Below are 16510 nucleotides of genomic sequence, written 5' to 3' on the forward strand. Positions count from 1 at the left end.
CCTTCCATTCTGCTCACAATGCCAGGAAAACCAAGAATGATGTGCCCAAAAAGCCCACCTCTGAAGATGTCCTCATCTTCAGAGGTGTGGTCCAAGAACAAAGCCAACGAAAGATAAAAACCACATGGATTCCAGTGGCCTAAAAGCTATGTGCCATGGCTGTTCTTCTTAAAAGCAGTTGGATTAGAAATGTTTTAAAAGGGACCACAGAGAATGTTTGTAATATTCAAAATCTAAATACAGGAGCTTCCCATCCGTACTCCTGACTGAAGAAAGACCGCAAAACAAGAGAAAATGACATTTGTACTTTCTAGTTGAGAGAACAGGAATGTAAACCACAGAAAGCTTTTCCTGGCTCTTTTACAGATTTCCGCATGTCATGCTTTGAACCTTTACAACTGTCAAGAAAGTGGGTATCTGTAAAAAGATGGGAAAAAATTCTAAGACGCAGAACGTCTAGGAGCCTGCTGGACCTGGAATGCCCCGATCGTTTTCCCTTGGACACTCTGAGGAAGAGCTCACAGGGATACCACTGAAAGCAAACCATTTGCTTTATTCCCCATGGGAGCTTAATTCAAAAGTGTAATAGACTCACCTCGATTTTCCAGATGTTTAGGTTAGAAAGCAGATCCCAACAGAAATTCCCATCCTTATCCACTCCGCTGAACCCAAAGCCAGCTGCGTTATTCACTGCATCGGCTGTAGTTTTTAAAACAACACATTAAGATATGGAACAAAAGTCACATTGCTGCTTTAAGAGATATTAAATGTCTGTCTAGCTTTCAGATTGAGAGATAGGCAGTAGTTTCTCCTTGGAAAAGAAACGAAAACAATTGAAAGGACCTGGTACCATTATAAATCCCAGAAACCTTTTGCGCTCTTTGGTGGCCTTAATTTTTATTCATTCATTTATATTCATTCACTAGCATTTAGTGTGCGCCTGCTTATTAAGAAGGCAAGAGATCCTCCTACAACGCAAAATGAAAATAAAATAAAAATGAATCAGAACAAAGCAACGGGAGTTAGTGACCCACTTGATGTAAGGGGAGATGTCTAAGCTCAGAAGCAGAGGCCAAAAGAAAAAGGGAACTGAGGGGACTTGGACAGGTCCAAGAGCTGTCATTAAAGATGGCATCAAATGAATGGCACAGCATTAAGTCCGGAGGAGAACCAGCTCTGAAAGTGAAATTGGAGCTCATTCTGGACGTATTAAGCATGACATGCCAGTAGGTATTAGCCGGGGCTGCCAAGATACAGTTAGAAAAGCTTAGAGCACAAGACAAAGAGCAGAGCTAGAGATGTGAATTCAGGGCCGGCCACCATGGAGACCACACATGGACCCAATTACCAAAGCATCCTACCCACACTCAGTTTGAGAAAGCTCCCGTTTCCATCTTTATTCCACTTCACAGAACTGTAAGAAAATGTCCCCCTGCCATGAGAATAATGTTTCTAATTCCTTAATTATGCAATGTTGTAATCAAATAGAGATCTGATGAAATCAACATACTTTTATTATGAAGACCAAAAGGTTAATTGTCTCTTTTCACTTAGTTTGTTAATTGTTAGAATATTTTATTTAAAAAATAAACTTCAACACCCCCAAAAACCAAGTAATCTCATTAAAAAATGGGCAGAAGATGTGAGCAGGCATTTCTCCTAAAAGGACATCCAGATGGCCAACAGACACATGAAAAGATGCTCAACATCCCTCAGCATCAGGAAACTGCAAATCAAAACAGCAATGAAATGTCACCTCAACCTGTCAGGATGGCTAAAAAAATACAAGCAGCAACAAGTGTTGGCAAGGGTGCGCAGAAAAAGGAAGCTTCTCGAACTGTTGGTGGGAATACAAACTGGTGCAATCTCCGTGGAAAACAGTATGGAGGTTCCTCAAAAAATAAAAATAGAGCTACCCTATGATCCAGTAATCACACTATTGGGTATTTGCCCCCAAAATACAAAAATACTAAGAGCTACATGCCCCCCTATGTTTACAGCAGCATTATTTACAATAGCCTAACTATGGAATCAGCCCAAGTGTCCATCGATGGATGAGTGGATAAAGAAGATACACACACACACACACACACAGAGGAATATTACTCAGCCATAAGAACAATGAAATCTTGCCATTTGCAATAACATGGATGGGTCTCGAGGATTATAATCCTAAGTGAAATAAATCAGAAAGACAAATACCATTGATCTTAATCCTATGTGGAATTCAAGAAACAAGACAAACATAGGAAAAGAGAGACAAACCAAGAAACAAACTCTGAGCTACAGAAAACAAACTGATGGTTCCCAGAAGGCAGATGGGGTGGGGAGATGGGAGAAACAAGGGATGGGGATTAAGGCATGCCCTTGTCATCATGAGTGCCAGGTGACACACGGAAGTGATGAATTACTATATTGCATACCTAAACTAATAACACTCTATGCTAACTACACTGGAATTAAAATAAAAAATAAGCTAAATCACAGCACTGTAAGGTCTTAGATCTGGGGAGATCTCAGAGAACTCTTTCTTGAGGCTCTATTCATTCTTTCCAAATGAAGTTCAAGTCCAGCTCCAGTGAATTCTGAAGAGTTATTCTAAAGAAAAACAATGTGTTCTATGTTTGTCTCCTTTTCTTTGGGCACAGTTGGTGACTGCACACTGCTTATCTTATGCCTGGCTTGGAAATCATCTGGTTTCCTTCAGAAGGAAGGATGAGCAGTCCTGAGAACCACTAGGTCATTCTCCCAAGCCGCCTGGATGGAACCCAGTGGAAAAGGAAAAGAACAACGAAGCAGGGCTGTGCCCGTTGAGGAACGAAGTTTTAAATGTGTGGTTAGAAACGGAGAGTGACGAGATGAGCTGAACCAGGAGAAGAGGAGCCCCTTTGGGGTCTGTGTTGGAGCCAAAAACCAGGGCTGGCCGGACGGTACGGGACCAGCAGCCCTTCAAGTCCTCCTCCTGCCTCCAGCCTCGCCCAACACCTGGAACCACCACCTCTCTTTTGGGGGACTACAACCTTTCCAAGGACTTTACAAAACACTCAGCAGCCAGCCTCATTCAGCGCTCCCAGGGGTGAGAAGATGCTGGCTGAGAGGTGGGCTCTAGGGGCAGAGCCCCTGGCTTCTGTGTCTTCACAGAACGAACATTTGGCCTCAAGAGAGCCATCTGTCCTCTAGAAACCCATTCCCTTGGGAAGAAAATGGATGTTAGAGTGGTACCTGTCTTAAAGCCGCATTGCAAGAGTTAAAGAAGTAATGAAGGGGGCTCGGAGCGCAGAGCCCAAGTCAGCCCTCCAGAAACGTTCACTGTTGCTCCCCCCGACCCATCCTGCCAAGGCTCAGTGAGGCCACCATTCGGATCACTCAGGTGGTAAACAGTGCCAGGCTCCCAATGCTAGAAAGGATTCTGATCCTGCCCCCTTAGGGGCTAGGAGTCGCTCCGAAAGACAAAAGGAAGACCAGAATAGTGGTTCTCAGAGGCCGCATGGAGGGGCTGGGAAATGTGTTTGCTCGGAGTCATGCACTCCACCACCGTTTATCCAAGACGCTTGTCTCTGAGCGGTTAGAGGTTCTAAGTTCACCAGCCCCAAACTGGCTTTACTTGTATTGTCTACTGTATCATTACAGATAAATTAACTTGGACGCCCGTACTGTGGAGGCTGCGATCCTTCCTTGGAACACAGCCTGGGCTGAAGTTGAGTCTCACTAATTAGTACTAATTAGGGAAAAACAACCAGAATTGTACACTAAGCCCAAAGAAAATTGCCTTCATTATTTCAATATAAACAGTAACGAGAACGAGGCTAACACGGTGCAGCTCAGCCGAGATTCAAGAAGGGGCCAGCTTTAAGGATTAAATTCATAATCACGTATAATGAGTGCATCAATTATATGCAAATGATGTTTTAAGGAGCTGGATAAAACAATTATTTGCTTAAGCGGTTTAAATAGTCCCTGTTAGGCTAGTCATTGCTTCCTTATTCATAAATAATACAAAGGTTCATTTCAGACCGGCCCATGCAAGCTAAACCATAACAAAGTTTGAACTGAGGCCACACAAATTCATTAAGTATTTCTCCTGAGGCTACCCTCCCCCCCCAAAAAAAAGATAAAGGGAAGGGGGTATAGAAAAGAGCAAAGCCCATGGAGAAAACTCCCCACAGAAAAGGATACTCCCAGAATCTGGGGCACTCCCAAAAAGCCAGAACAATTCCAGATGCCCCCGTTGCCTAGAACCCCCTCCCCCTCCCCATCCCCACCAGCACAACCCACCTCGCGTTAGACTTTCCCTAGGAAGCCACACAGGGCCTTGCCTTCCTCCTAAAGCAGGAGCTGATTTAGTCCAGAAGCCAGCCCTTAAGCCCTAGGATACAGAATATGGGAATGGGAAAGGTAGGGAGGGGGAGAGAAAAGGAAGGGTAAGTGAAGACGTAAGAGGTAGCAAGGAGAGTGAGCTGTTATCTCTTCCTCTCTCTCTCTCTCTCTCTCTCTCATTCACAACCACACACACTCGGTTTAGAGCAAAGTGGAAATATTAAGTATTTCAGGAAACTAAGCCTTGGTGCTCCAAGCAGGGTTCCAACCATAGTAAGTATTGTGCTTACCTACAGAAGAAATTACCATTCTTAAGTCATAAAGCAGGTGCACAAAGAAGAATAGGCTTTTGAAGCCTTATTCCAAAACAGTCTATATTCATCATCCACCCCACCCAGATTGCTGGCCTGGGGACAGCTCCCTACGTTACCGCCTGGTCAGTACGCCTGTCTCTGGGCCCGCAGACCGTTAACAATCTGATGACAGACAAGAGCGCTTACCTTCGCATTCCCCCGCCACAGAACCCGGTACATGACAAAAAACCCCCTGAACTGAACCAAAGGGGACAAACAAAACTTCCCACGCTGCACATGTTTTAAAAGCCCTCAGTTCCATCTTTCTGGCCAAGTGTCCCCAAAACACCCCACTAGACTGAACTTCTCCCTGAACATTTCGACCTTTAAAAATCATTTAGCCCAGGACTTGGCAAGAGAGAGGAATGAGGAGTTATCTTTTTTTTTTTTTTTTTTAAATAGGCACAGCATTCCTATTTGGGGTGATGGGAAATTCCGTTCTAGAGATGGACGGTGGTGACAGTCTCACAACACTGTGAATGAGCTTCATGCCACCAAGTTGTAGACTAGAGAGGACTCAAATAAATCCTGTGTTCTAGCGTATCGCAATAAAAAATTAAAAATAATTTGGTAGCTACCAGCTTTAATTTGGGGATAAAAACTTGGAGCATGACAATGAGACAAAAGGAACTCAATTAAGTGCCACGCCTTCACTCAGGGAGCATGGGCTGAGCACTAGGCACAGAATTTAATCATCTGTTTGACTTAATAAACCAAATCAGGGCTCCCTGACATCAAGCCCCAGGTCACCGTCAGCTAAGAACTTAAATTTCCATTCCTGAACTGCCGTGCCTTATCACAATCCTTCACCATTCCTGGCAAGTAAATAGGAGGACTTACTGCTCACTCCAGCAAAGCTTTCAACTTTTCCAGTTTAAAATTGTTTGTAAGGAAAGAGAGAAAAGCAAATCAAAGTCGAACTTTCTACCTTAAAAAAAAAAAGAAGTCACCTGAAGTCAGTTTCTAAGGCATAAAGCTGGACCAACAATTTTTTTTTAACCAAGTTCTTAAAAAGAAAATGTGACCTAAGTCATTTCGTGTGTTAGTAAGTTTAAAGCATGACCCCTCTATTATGCACAACCCAGAAAGATGACAAAACGGCCAGATCATTCTGGAATTTTCCCTTCTAACTTTCCACTATACGACTGGGAAGCTTTGATTGGTGGAGGGCGCTTCCAAGTTTGGACATCTGCTAATAACACTGAGTTGAAGTGACCGCCAGGACGGCTCTGCTCTTATCATAGGTAATTGAGTTTATGGATGGCGGGACACCGGAGTGCTTTGGTGGAAAGTATAAAACGATACTGGCTGAGCTGCCTCCATCATGCACTGAACTTTTTTTGATTAAGTGATCCAAAATGCTGTTCTGGGTAGGCCCTCCCAGGAGTCTCACTTTTCCCTCATTCACTCGGGGCCGTTCCATCAGACGTACCTAATGTCCAGGCAAAGTAATACTTGGGCTTCGAAGCTTGCATGACAATATATAAGTAGCACAGTCGAGTCAGAAAGTTTGCTTTATGAACAAACCAGTCATCGGTCAGGCAGGTGATGGGGAAGGACTTCGTGAGCGTCAAAAACAGGAGGAGAGACACCAAGGTCAGGCACAACTTGTGTATCACAGCTCTCTGAAAATGTGGAAAAAAATCAGTGTAACCAGGCAAGACTCCGGCATGAGGAAAACAATTTCAGCAAGGGCACGTTAGGGACAAGCTGTTCCAATAGCTGCTTTGGTAATATTCCTTACGAGGAGTGGCAACAGGCATTCTTAGGACACAGACTGGGTCCTGAGCATAGGAGCTAAATGCCAATGAAGTCTATACCTTTGACACTTGAGGTCTGAATGTATCTAAAATTGAAGGAAACTATTACCAGCACATTCTACCAACAAGAGGAAGGTAGGCTTTTTGTGTGTGTGTGTGTGTGTGTGTGTGTGTGTGTGTGTGTGTGTGTTTAAGATTTATTTATTTGAGAGACAGAGAGCATGAGTGGTAGGAGGGAAAGGGGCAGAGGGAGAGAAGCAGACTCCCCACTCAGCAGGGAGCCCAACATGGGGCTCGATCCCAGGACCCTGGGATCATGAGCTGAGCTGGAGGCAGATGCTTAACTGACTGAGCCACCCAGGTGGCCCAAAAAGGAAGGTAGTTTAATTACCCAAAACATAAGAGAGAGAGCATTACAGGCAATCTTCCATCGGAAAGAAATAACCATTTGGCTTCCACTTCTGTCGCCAGCAGAGTCAAGGACATGGGTCTGAATCACCACAAGGAGGACAGAGGCTTAGCTCAGAAGGATTCCATACAAGTTCCCGTGCCTGAGCCGGGACATGAGCAGGTGATGGAAAGCTTCAGAAAGCCTTCAGGATGGTTTACATGTAGTCTGCTCTAGTATTAAGATGTGCTGGCATTTTAAATGCCTCTGGACCAAGTGATTTTGCCCAGTTTCCCCAACATTCCAGGGAATGTCATTTAACAACAATAGAACTATAGTTCCCAACTTTATAAAAACAGGACACTTTCTGGGGCGCCTAAGTGGCTCAGTCAGTTAAGCACCCAACCCTTGATGTTGGGTCAGGTCGTGATCTCCTGCATCATGAGATCAAGCCGAGGGTCAGGATCTGTGCCTAGCGCCAAGTTGGCTTAAGATTCTCTCCCTCCCTCTCCGCCCCTCCCCCCCATCATGTTTGCAGTCTCTCCTTTACTCTCTCAGATAAATAAATGTGTTTTTTTTTTAAGGCCACATTTTCTTGTAATACGGGGAGAGCAATAGCACCTCCTGAGAGCAGCTTGAGGTTCAGGTGAATCAGTATTTGCAAGGTACCAAGAACAGCATCGGGCTCCCAGTCGAGTGCTCACCATGCTTGGTTGGCCGTGATTGCTGACAAGACACTAGGGAGGTACCAGCCTGGGAGCACCAGGCACCTCCCACTAATGTGTCTTTACCTAAAACACCACCTGACCACGTCCCTCTCTCTGTGCAAGAAAATGCCAAGAGTCTCCCCGAGAAGTGATATTAAGACTCTGTGATCATACTCTCAGGAAGACGAGAGCACTACCATGGTAGATTCTGACAAGAAACACCCGTGAGTACTTCGATGCCCCATGGCCATGGTGACCTCACTCCCACACTTTCAGTAACACAGCAAGAGCTGAGACCGTTGACAACCTATACACTGTGGGAGACCCGACTGTGTCAAAACCATCTGAAAATTCACGCTTAGTAAGTCACTTAAATTTTCAAATAGTAATTTTGCCTAGATCTTAACAGTTACAAAATATTTAACTCAATTATCCTGACTCTCCTTTTTCCAATTTTCCCTCTTCCTTCAACTAATTACAAACTTCCCTTAAATATAGGATATTGGATCTGAATAAATTTAGCGTATTTGTGACGTTCAACACATTATCCTTATGTTAACTAATTTGAAATCAATAAAATTCAGGTTAAAATTTTAAAAATTTCCCAAAAACCATGTTAAACTCTCGAAGTCAGTAAAACCAGTCTTTAAGAGCATGCCAACATAAAACTGGTTTCCCACATAAGAAGCAGGCTCTGCAATTAAAAAAAAAAAAAAAAAAAAAAATCAGGGGCGCCTGGGTGGCTCAGTGGGTTAAGCCTCTGCCTTCGGCCCAGGTCATGATCTCAGAGTCCTGGGATCGAGCCCCGCATCGGGCTCTCTGCTCAGCAGGAAGCCTGCTTCCCTTCCTCTCTCTCTACCTGCCTCTCTGCCTACTTGTGATCTCTCTGTCAAATAAATAAATAAAATCTTAAAAAAAAAATCACATTTATTCTGGTTTCCACTCCCTCCCCATTCCCCTTTCATGACATTATCCTTTGGCTGGATATGAATTTCTATTCATAAAGACAAAAAAAAAAACCCTCATAAATCCAAATGTGTTAACTAGCACAGTGCTGAGCACACTGTAAGCATTAAATATTGGCTAGCTGACCTAGTGGATAGATTGCTTTAAGATTTCAGGCCCATGAGCTCGGCTGTGAGGCAAACGGGGGGGGTGGGGGGGGGGGAGCAGTTCCTGGCCAAGCTTTCTGGTAAACGGTTTGGCTTTTTAATTAGAACAATTACTAGTGAGAGTCAGCACTGGCAACAGAGCGCTGTTTTACCGAAGCTCTGGGTAAATAATTAGCACTAGCCACTTACAGTGGGAGAAGGCTCCGGCAGGCTGTGGAAACCTCTCTGCTTCCAGTTCACCTCCAGCAACTTCGTGTGTATGTGTCTCCCTTCAATAAAGGCTATATAATCCTTGAAATTGTTGCAAGGGCCAGCTATGACACTCATGAAGTTGAGAAGGTAGCTTAAATATTCCAAGAAAGAGGGTTTTACTCTGTGAAAATAAAGTTAAAAAAAAAAAAAAAAGTTGAAAAGCCTTCAGTCTCGGATTTTTCTTTAAGATCCGCAGGAAAGCCAATCCTAAACACAGGCATTTTCTTGGTAGATGATGAAACAACACATGGTCTTTCTTTGTCCGGGTTCTCTAAAAACCCCCCTAAGCTAGAGACCTTGCAGAAAGGAGACGGTGGGTGGGTCAGAGAAGGCGTGGGGCTCCGTGGCGCCCTCTACTGGCCGATGGCGGCTATAGACACGGAGGGCGAGGTCCGGGGTCATTCTGAGGCTGGGAAGTGCTCGTTCTCAGCAGCCCTAACTGTCAGCAGAAGAGAATGAAGGTAATAAACATGAGGCAGGGTGGGAACCTGACCTAATGTGAGCTGATCCAGATGCTGTGAAACGGGAAAACTCCCTCCCAACTGCCAAAATAAACACAAAAGCAAATGATGGGTGGAACCAGTTTCCATTTGAAGAGGACACACAAAACTACCACTAGAGCAGTCTTGTGTCTGCTCCGGCATCCGGGCACGAGGTCGCCAACCACAGGCACAAGTAGTAGCAGGGAAAAATTCTACAGAGACCAGCTCTAGGTGGTGTTTTAATCGCATTTAAAGGGGCCAGATAGTATTGTGGGGAAAGTTTCCCCCAAATGCAATTGCTTACCAGTCACTGGAATTGTGCCCTACATTTACTCCCCCATAACACTGAGCAAAGAATCTGATTCATTTGTCTCTTGCAGTGAGTCTCCATGGCTTCCAAGTCTCGGTCTTTTAATGTGAAAACGAGGCACTCAACCTCTGTACCACTCAGGAACTCTCTTCCTTACCCCTGACTACCTCCTGGAATTCTCCTATAGGAACCCTCCACCGTGGCTGCCCATCCTTCCCCGATATGCTACCCCACAAGCCATTTCCATTCCCTATCAATGCTATCCTCCTCCCTTACAGCCTCCCTTCCTCTCCAACATCCACACCAGCCACAGTCTGCCTTCAGCCTGCTTCCTGCTTCCTGCCTCCTGTCTCCTACTCCAGCCCTACTTCCTAGCCATTTTCACAGCAGCATTTAATCATACTGATGTGCACTGATAACTGTTTCTTGAGGACCCTCAGACGCATGCCCAATAAAAGTAACTGTAATAGACCTAACAACAGCAGTGAAGAAGAATCTTGCAAAACTAACAAAATTACAGACCTGTCTACTTTCTGTCCCAGCAATCCCGCTTCTGGGACTCTATCCCACCACTATACACAAACCTATTTAAAATGACTCAGGAACAGGGTTTGAAAAGCCAAAGATTGGCAGATACCCCAAGTATCCATCAATAGCTTCATTAACAAGCAATGATACATCCACATAGTGGAGTTAGTCCATATTAAAACATGAGGAGGGTTTCTAGACGCTGATATACAAAGGGCTCAAGAATATATTGTTACACTTACTTTACAGCAAGTCGATGTTGCTCAGCAGAGAGGTCTTCAGCTCTTCGACCTAATCCTATAAAAAAGAAAAATGTAGCAATACAATGTTTGAAGTAGAAAACTCCAGAAGAGGCTTATAAAAGTCATTTGGGGGAAAAAAAGTGATTTATGTCACATTTTATTTATTTCAGGAATCATAAAATCATTTTTTTTTTCCTAATGCTCTGGAATAGTTAGCCACAAGCGCACATGTGAGGGGGAAAGTCTGCAGGTTCTCGTGAAGAGGGGAGAAAGCAGGGCTTACTCCTATTTAAACTGCACGGTAGGACATAGATCCCAGAAAACTCCCCACATCTCCTCTGCTCCTTACCAAAGTGCATTATACTTTCCCTGCTACAGGAGAGGGAGAGAGAGAGAGAAAGAGAGAGACCTGCCTTTGCACCCTGCACCAGCTCAAAGACCTCCCTGATTATGCCAGCAGCAGACACCTGCTACCAGCTGAAAGCGTGGGTTTGGAACGGGGAAAGGAACAGGGGACTTTCCTCTTCTAAAAAAACAGGAAATGCAATCTTGAATGCAGGGAAAGTACAAGACTTATGAGGTGATTCTTCTTCTTTTAAAATTCGTCCATGCCAGGAAAAAAAAAAAAAACAAACCCAAATCACCTTTGCACTTCTCATAAAATTTATATGTTAATTTACAATGGCAGAAACTGAAGTGTCATCTAATAAGCTATAAACATTGGACTACAAAGCTGTACATCCAGCTAAGACCGATGGTGGTCACCAATCGTAAAGACATTTCAGAAATATGCATATAGGAAGACTGGGTTTCTGGAATTTGTTTGTTCCTACTACTCACAAGAAAGAAAGAAATGGCAAATAAACATCTTGCTGCACATAAGGGTTTTTCCAGAAAATCGGGTAAACTGAGAATGCTTTAAAAAGTAAATTCAGGCAAAAAGCCTATTTAAAAAAAAAAAAAAGGCAGTGTTTAAAACAAATCACACTTTCTTTCTAAGACATCAACAATACATCTCTAGCAAATCTAGAACTTAAATTGATTTTAGCTATTGGTTTATGTGCTAATGTTAGTCTATCACCACTACCAACTAGACTTTTAGGTACAAAACATTTAGCAGCACACCCCAGTTTGCCTTGGACTTTCCCAGTTTGGGCCCTAAAAGTCTCATGCCCTGGGAAACTGCTCAGTCCTGGACAAACCACGACAGTCAGTCACCCTAGAAAGACTCTGTCTTTGGTATAAACTTACCCAGTTCTCTACAGAATGACTAAATCGCCAATTATGAATTAGAAATGTCCAAAGTCAAAATGAAATTAAATCAGCTTTAAAGAAAAATGAGACTAGCTAAGAGAGACTATAAATCTCAACCTGTTCACACGGAAAGGAGCTTCAACAGTCTGAAAGCATTTGCCGGAGCAGTACAAATCCGTAGATATCCTCCTACTAATTGTACATGACACCTCTTACGCCCACATTGAAATCCTCCACCCCGGGCTGAAAGTGCCGTCCTCCTTCCCTGGAACCAGGTTTTCATCGTGTAATTCACACTTTCTGGTCATTTTCAGAAAGGGCAGGAGGAAGGATATGTTTAGTTTTATACTAACACAAGATTCTTCCTTCTCCGGAGGAGAAGGGTCAGGCTAATCTCATTAGATGATTTTCCAAGCCAAACAAAACAAAAACACTAACCAAGACAAAACTAGCATTAAAAAAGAAAATAAAAAAGAAAAAAAAAAGTTAGCCAGCCAATACTATCCTTTATTACCTTGTGAGCTTCTCAGATTAAACCAAAGAAAAACGATGCCGTTTCTTCCCAAGGGATTTGGAAACAAAGGGCAGAGAGCACCATAAATTTAAAACATTATAAAGGTAAACAGAAAACCAGCTGTTCTCGGTGTAAATACTTCAGCCAATTTAGATTACCGAAATAATAGCTGGGAAGGTAAAGAGCATGATTAGAGAAGCTGGCAAATTTTTGACAAGTTATAGAAGATGTGCCAGCCCTTGCTAAACTCTGGACTACGGGGTATAGTCTAAACGAAGAGCTCTAATGTTGGGCTCACTCTCGGAACCAAAAGGAGAGTTGTTTTTCTCACCATCATGAACTTGGAATGCCAAGGTCGTGATCTTCTGCGTGACAATCATCAGAGGCCTAAAAGGAAGATAGAAGAGAATCGATTGGCAGAAGGACCACTAGAAGAAACATTTATTCTATTTCTCTGCATGGTAGTTGTTCATCTCGAAGGCTCTTCAATAACGTGCAAAAAAACCCGAAAAACAAAAAACGGAATTAAAAAATTCCCTTCCAAATCATTTTAGATAAGTAGATACAACAACACTGAATGAGAGGACACCAGAGAGCCCCTCTTGCACAGTTACTCCGCATGTGAGTTCCAGGACCAGCACCGTGAGCATCTTCTGGGGCTCATTAAAAGTGCAGACGCTCCATTCCAGAACCAGAATACGAGGACCTGCGTTTTAACAAGACCTCCAGGGAAACTCAGATGCGCACTGAAGTATGAGCAGCCCCCATCTGGGGGGTACCTCATTCAGCGCCCTGGCTCCACCTGGATGAGGTCCATATTCTGGCTTTTTCACCCTAATATGTTCTAACCTGTGTTATTCTGTTGAAGGCAATTCTTCCAAGCACACATAGTAAGATACTTCTGTAAAATGCGGCCACCTGTCCATAAACCGTTTAGCGACAAAAAATAAGACCGATTCTCATTTGAAAAAGGAGATCAAATAAAAACTTGTCTAAGACATGGCACCCATGCCAACAAGAACGCCAATTCAACAGAGGCAAGAATAGCTTTTTTAAAAATAAAGATTTTTATTTATTTATTGGAGAGACAGAGACAGAGGCAGAGATAGTGAGAGAGAGCAGGAGCAGGGAGGAGAAGGAGAAGCTGGCTCCCCACTGAGCAAGGAGCCCAAGGTGGGACTCGATCCCAGAACCTTGGGATCATGACCTTAGCTGAAGGCAGGCGCATAACCCATGAGCCACCCAGGAGCCCATAGCCTTTTAAAACAGTGATGGCACAACTAGATAGCTACATAAAAAGAATTAAAAAAAAATTTTTTTTAAATGTACCAAAGTTCTAAGTGTAAGAGCTAAAACTATAAAACTCTTAGAAGAAAACATAGGCATAAATCATGAACTTAGATGTGGTGATGGTTTCTTTTCTTTTTTTTTTTTTTAAAGATTTTATTTATTTATTTGACAGACAGAGATCACAAGTAGGCAGAGAGGCAGGCAGAGGGAGAGGGGGAAGCAGGCTCCCCGCTGAGCAGAGAGCCCGATGCGGGGCTCGATCCCAGGACCCTGAGATCATGATCTGGGCCAAAGGCAGAGGCTTAACCCACTGAGCCACCCAGGCGCCCCAGTGATGATAGTTTCTTAAATGTAACACCAAAAGTACAGGTAACAAAAGAAAAATGTAGATTGAATGAATATCATTAAAACTTAAAACTCTGTGCTTCAAATGACACACACCATCAAGAAAGTGAACAGACACTTCATAGAATGTGTGACTATATGTGCAACTCATACGTCCGATACGGGACTCGGTACTAGAATATATAAAGAACTCTTACAATTCACTAAGAATAAGACAATAACTCAATTTAAAAATGGCCAAAGGATCTGAATGGACATTTCTCTGAAAAAAAAGATATTCAAATGGTAAATTAGCAGATGAAAAGATGCTCAACAATAATCAGTTATCAGAGAAATGGAAACCAAATCATAAGGCATTTCACAAGCACAAGGAAGACCAGAATCCCGAGGGTAACAAGTGCTGGTCAGGAGGTGGAGAACTGGAACCCTCATACTTTGCTGGTGGGAACATTAAGAAAGTCTGACAGTTTCTTTTTCTTTTTTTAAAGATTTTATTTATTTGCAAGAGAGAGGAGACACAGCGAGAGAGAGAACACAAGCAGGGAGCAGTGGGAGAGGGAGAAGCAGGCTTCCCGCTGAGCAAGTACCCCGATGTGGGGCTCGATCCCAGGACCCTGGGATCATGACCTGAGCCAAAGGCAGACGCCCAACAACTGAGCCACCCAGGCGTCCCAGTCTGGCAGTTTCTTAAAAGGTTAAGCACAAAGTGACTGTATAAGCAAGAAATTGCACTCCTAGATATATACTCATGAGAAATAAAAATCTATCTACACAAAAACTTGTACACACCTGTTCAAAGCAACATTATTCGTAACAGCCCAAAAGGAAATAACCCCAATGCCCACCAACTGATGAATGGATAAATGAAATGTGGTATGTCTATATAAATAGAACATTATTCAGCAATAAACACAGTCAAGTACTAACCTGTGCTATAATTTGGATGGACCTAGAAACCATCATGCTAAGTGAAAGAAGGCAGATATAAAAGTCCTATGTTGTAGGATTCCATTTATATAAAATAGCAGAAAAGATATATCCATGGAGAAAGAAAGCAGGTTACTGGCTGCCTAAGGCTGGAGGAATTGGGAGGAAATGAGGACCGATGGCTAATGCACACAGGTTTCTCTGGGGGGGGGGTGATGAAAACGTTGTATTAATTACGCTAACGGTTGCACCTATAAATCCACTCTGCGAATTTGCTCAAAACCACTGCACTGCCTTCTCCAGATAGGTGAACTGTAGGATAAGTGAATTATATCTCAACAAAGCTGCAATTTTTATAAACAGCATCTGTTTTTAATAGTCCACCCCCATTTAGTGCCCTTAATAATTCCATTCTTGCCCAAGCAGACAAGACCAAACCCCACCGCTCAACCATAACGTCCTTCAATCCTTCTTAGTCTAGCCTGGTTTTCTGATACACACTGTTGAGGTTTCCTATTGAATTTGCTGTCTCTGACCCCTCTGGACTGATGGCTCATTTATGTAGATGGTGAAAATAGCATTCCTGGGATGAGCCTGGGATGCCACACTCCCTGTGAGCTCAGGCCAAGTATGTGGGAGGATGGCATGGGGCACAGACCATTTTAGGCCAAGTCTGATATGTGACAACTGCACTCTACGTCTTGCCTGTGAGTCCTTTTTCCTCCTTAATTCTTCCCCTTCTAGTTCCCATTTTCCATCTCTATAAAACAATACGCATGCGGGGCACCTGGGTGGCTCAGTCGGTCAAGCGTCCCACTCTTGGTTTCAGCTCAGCTTATGATCTCAGGGTCGTGAGATCGAGCCCAGCCAAGAGCTCCACACTAAGCATGGAGTCTGCTTGCGATTCTCTCCCTCCCAACTGCCCCTCCCCTGGCTCATGCACATTCTCTCTTCCAAATAAATAAAATCTTAAAAAATAATAAAATAATAAAATAATCATGTAACATGTTTAAACTATCAATATAAACTAATAAACTATTTTAAAGTACCAACAAATACCTTTTGAAATCTAAACACTCATGCCCAACTTTGTATCTTATTGGCAAAAGCCCAACGGCCACTTTTTGAAACAAGGTTCTTAATATCCCACAGGATGCTAGCAGAAGAGAAAGGGAGTCTGACTGTGGACAGATGGGAAGGACTGCCATGCTCTACCAGGACTAGGTGAGAAGGAGGTGTGGCAAAATAGGGAGCCATCCGGCTCATTCGAGCACAGCCAGACACGCTCGTCGCTGACACTGATTGTGACTGTGCTCCTGTAGACTGAAAAAAATAACTGTTCCTCCAGAGCACTGAGGTTTGGGTCTTAGAATAAGAGCTACAGGGAAGCTTTCTACAACAACGTGGTCTTACAGACCAATATAATGTTGCATCTCACCTTCCTGATGTCCAACAAGACTTTGACTCAGAATGTACAACAGATGCTGAGAGCTAGTTTGTTTTTGTTTTTTTGAAAGGGGTTCACTCTAAGTGTCACATTCAAGGTAGTTTTCAAACATGACTTTCAAAACACAATGTTTCTTTCCAAAGCCTTTTTAGCCTTTTTTTTTTCCCTACAAGATCAAAAGTCCTAGAAATCAGTAATAGGACCTAAGCCCCCCAGCTTCCCTTACACAAAGTCCAGTACGACATTTTAAAAAACTTGAGGCCCACATCTTTGTGACTATGC

The 16510-nt window shown here is 43.3% G+C and overlaps 1 protein-coding gene across 1 annotated transcript in view; it reads right to left on the reverse strand.

Annotated features, from left to right (window-relative positions):
• The window catches only part of MBOAT1 (membrane bound O-acyltransferase domain containing 1), a 109849-nt gene that overhangs the window by 18561 nt on the left and 74778 nt on the right, over positions 1-16510 (reverse strand). Inside the window, exons 5-9 of the mRNA XM_032861628.1 lie at positions 12551-12606; positions 10452-10506; positions 8827-9010; positions 6103-6295; positions 596-699 (exon numbers count right to left, since the gene is read on the reverse strand). Coding sequence (XP_032717519.1) covers positions 596-699; positions 6103-6295; positions 8827-9010; positions 10452-10506; positions 12551-12606 — 592 coding nt within the window. The remainder of the gene's footprint in view (positions 1-595; positions 700-6102; positions 6296-8826; positions 9011-10451; positions 10507-12550; positions 12607-16510) is intronic.

This window comes from Lontra canadensis, unplaced genomic scaffold (genome assembly GCF_010015895.1).
Source record: "Lontra canadensis isolate GAN:19392208 unplaced genomic scaffold, GSC_riverotter_1.0 scaffold21, whole genome shotgun sequence".
NCBI classification, from domain to species: Eukaryota; Metazoa; Chordata; class Mammalia; order Carnivora; family Mustelidae; genus Lontra; species Lontra canadensis.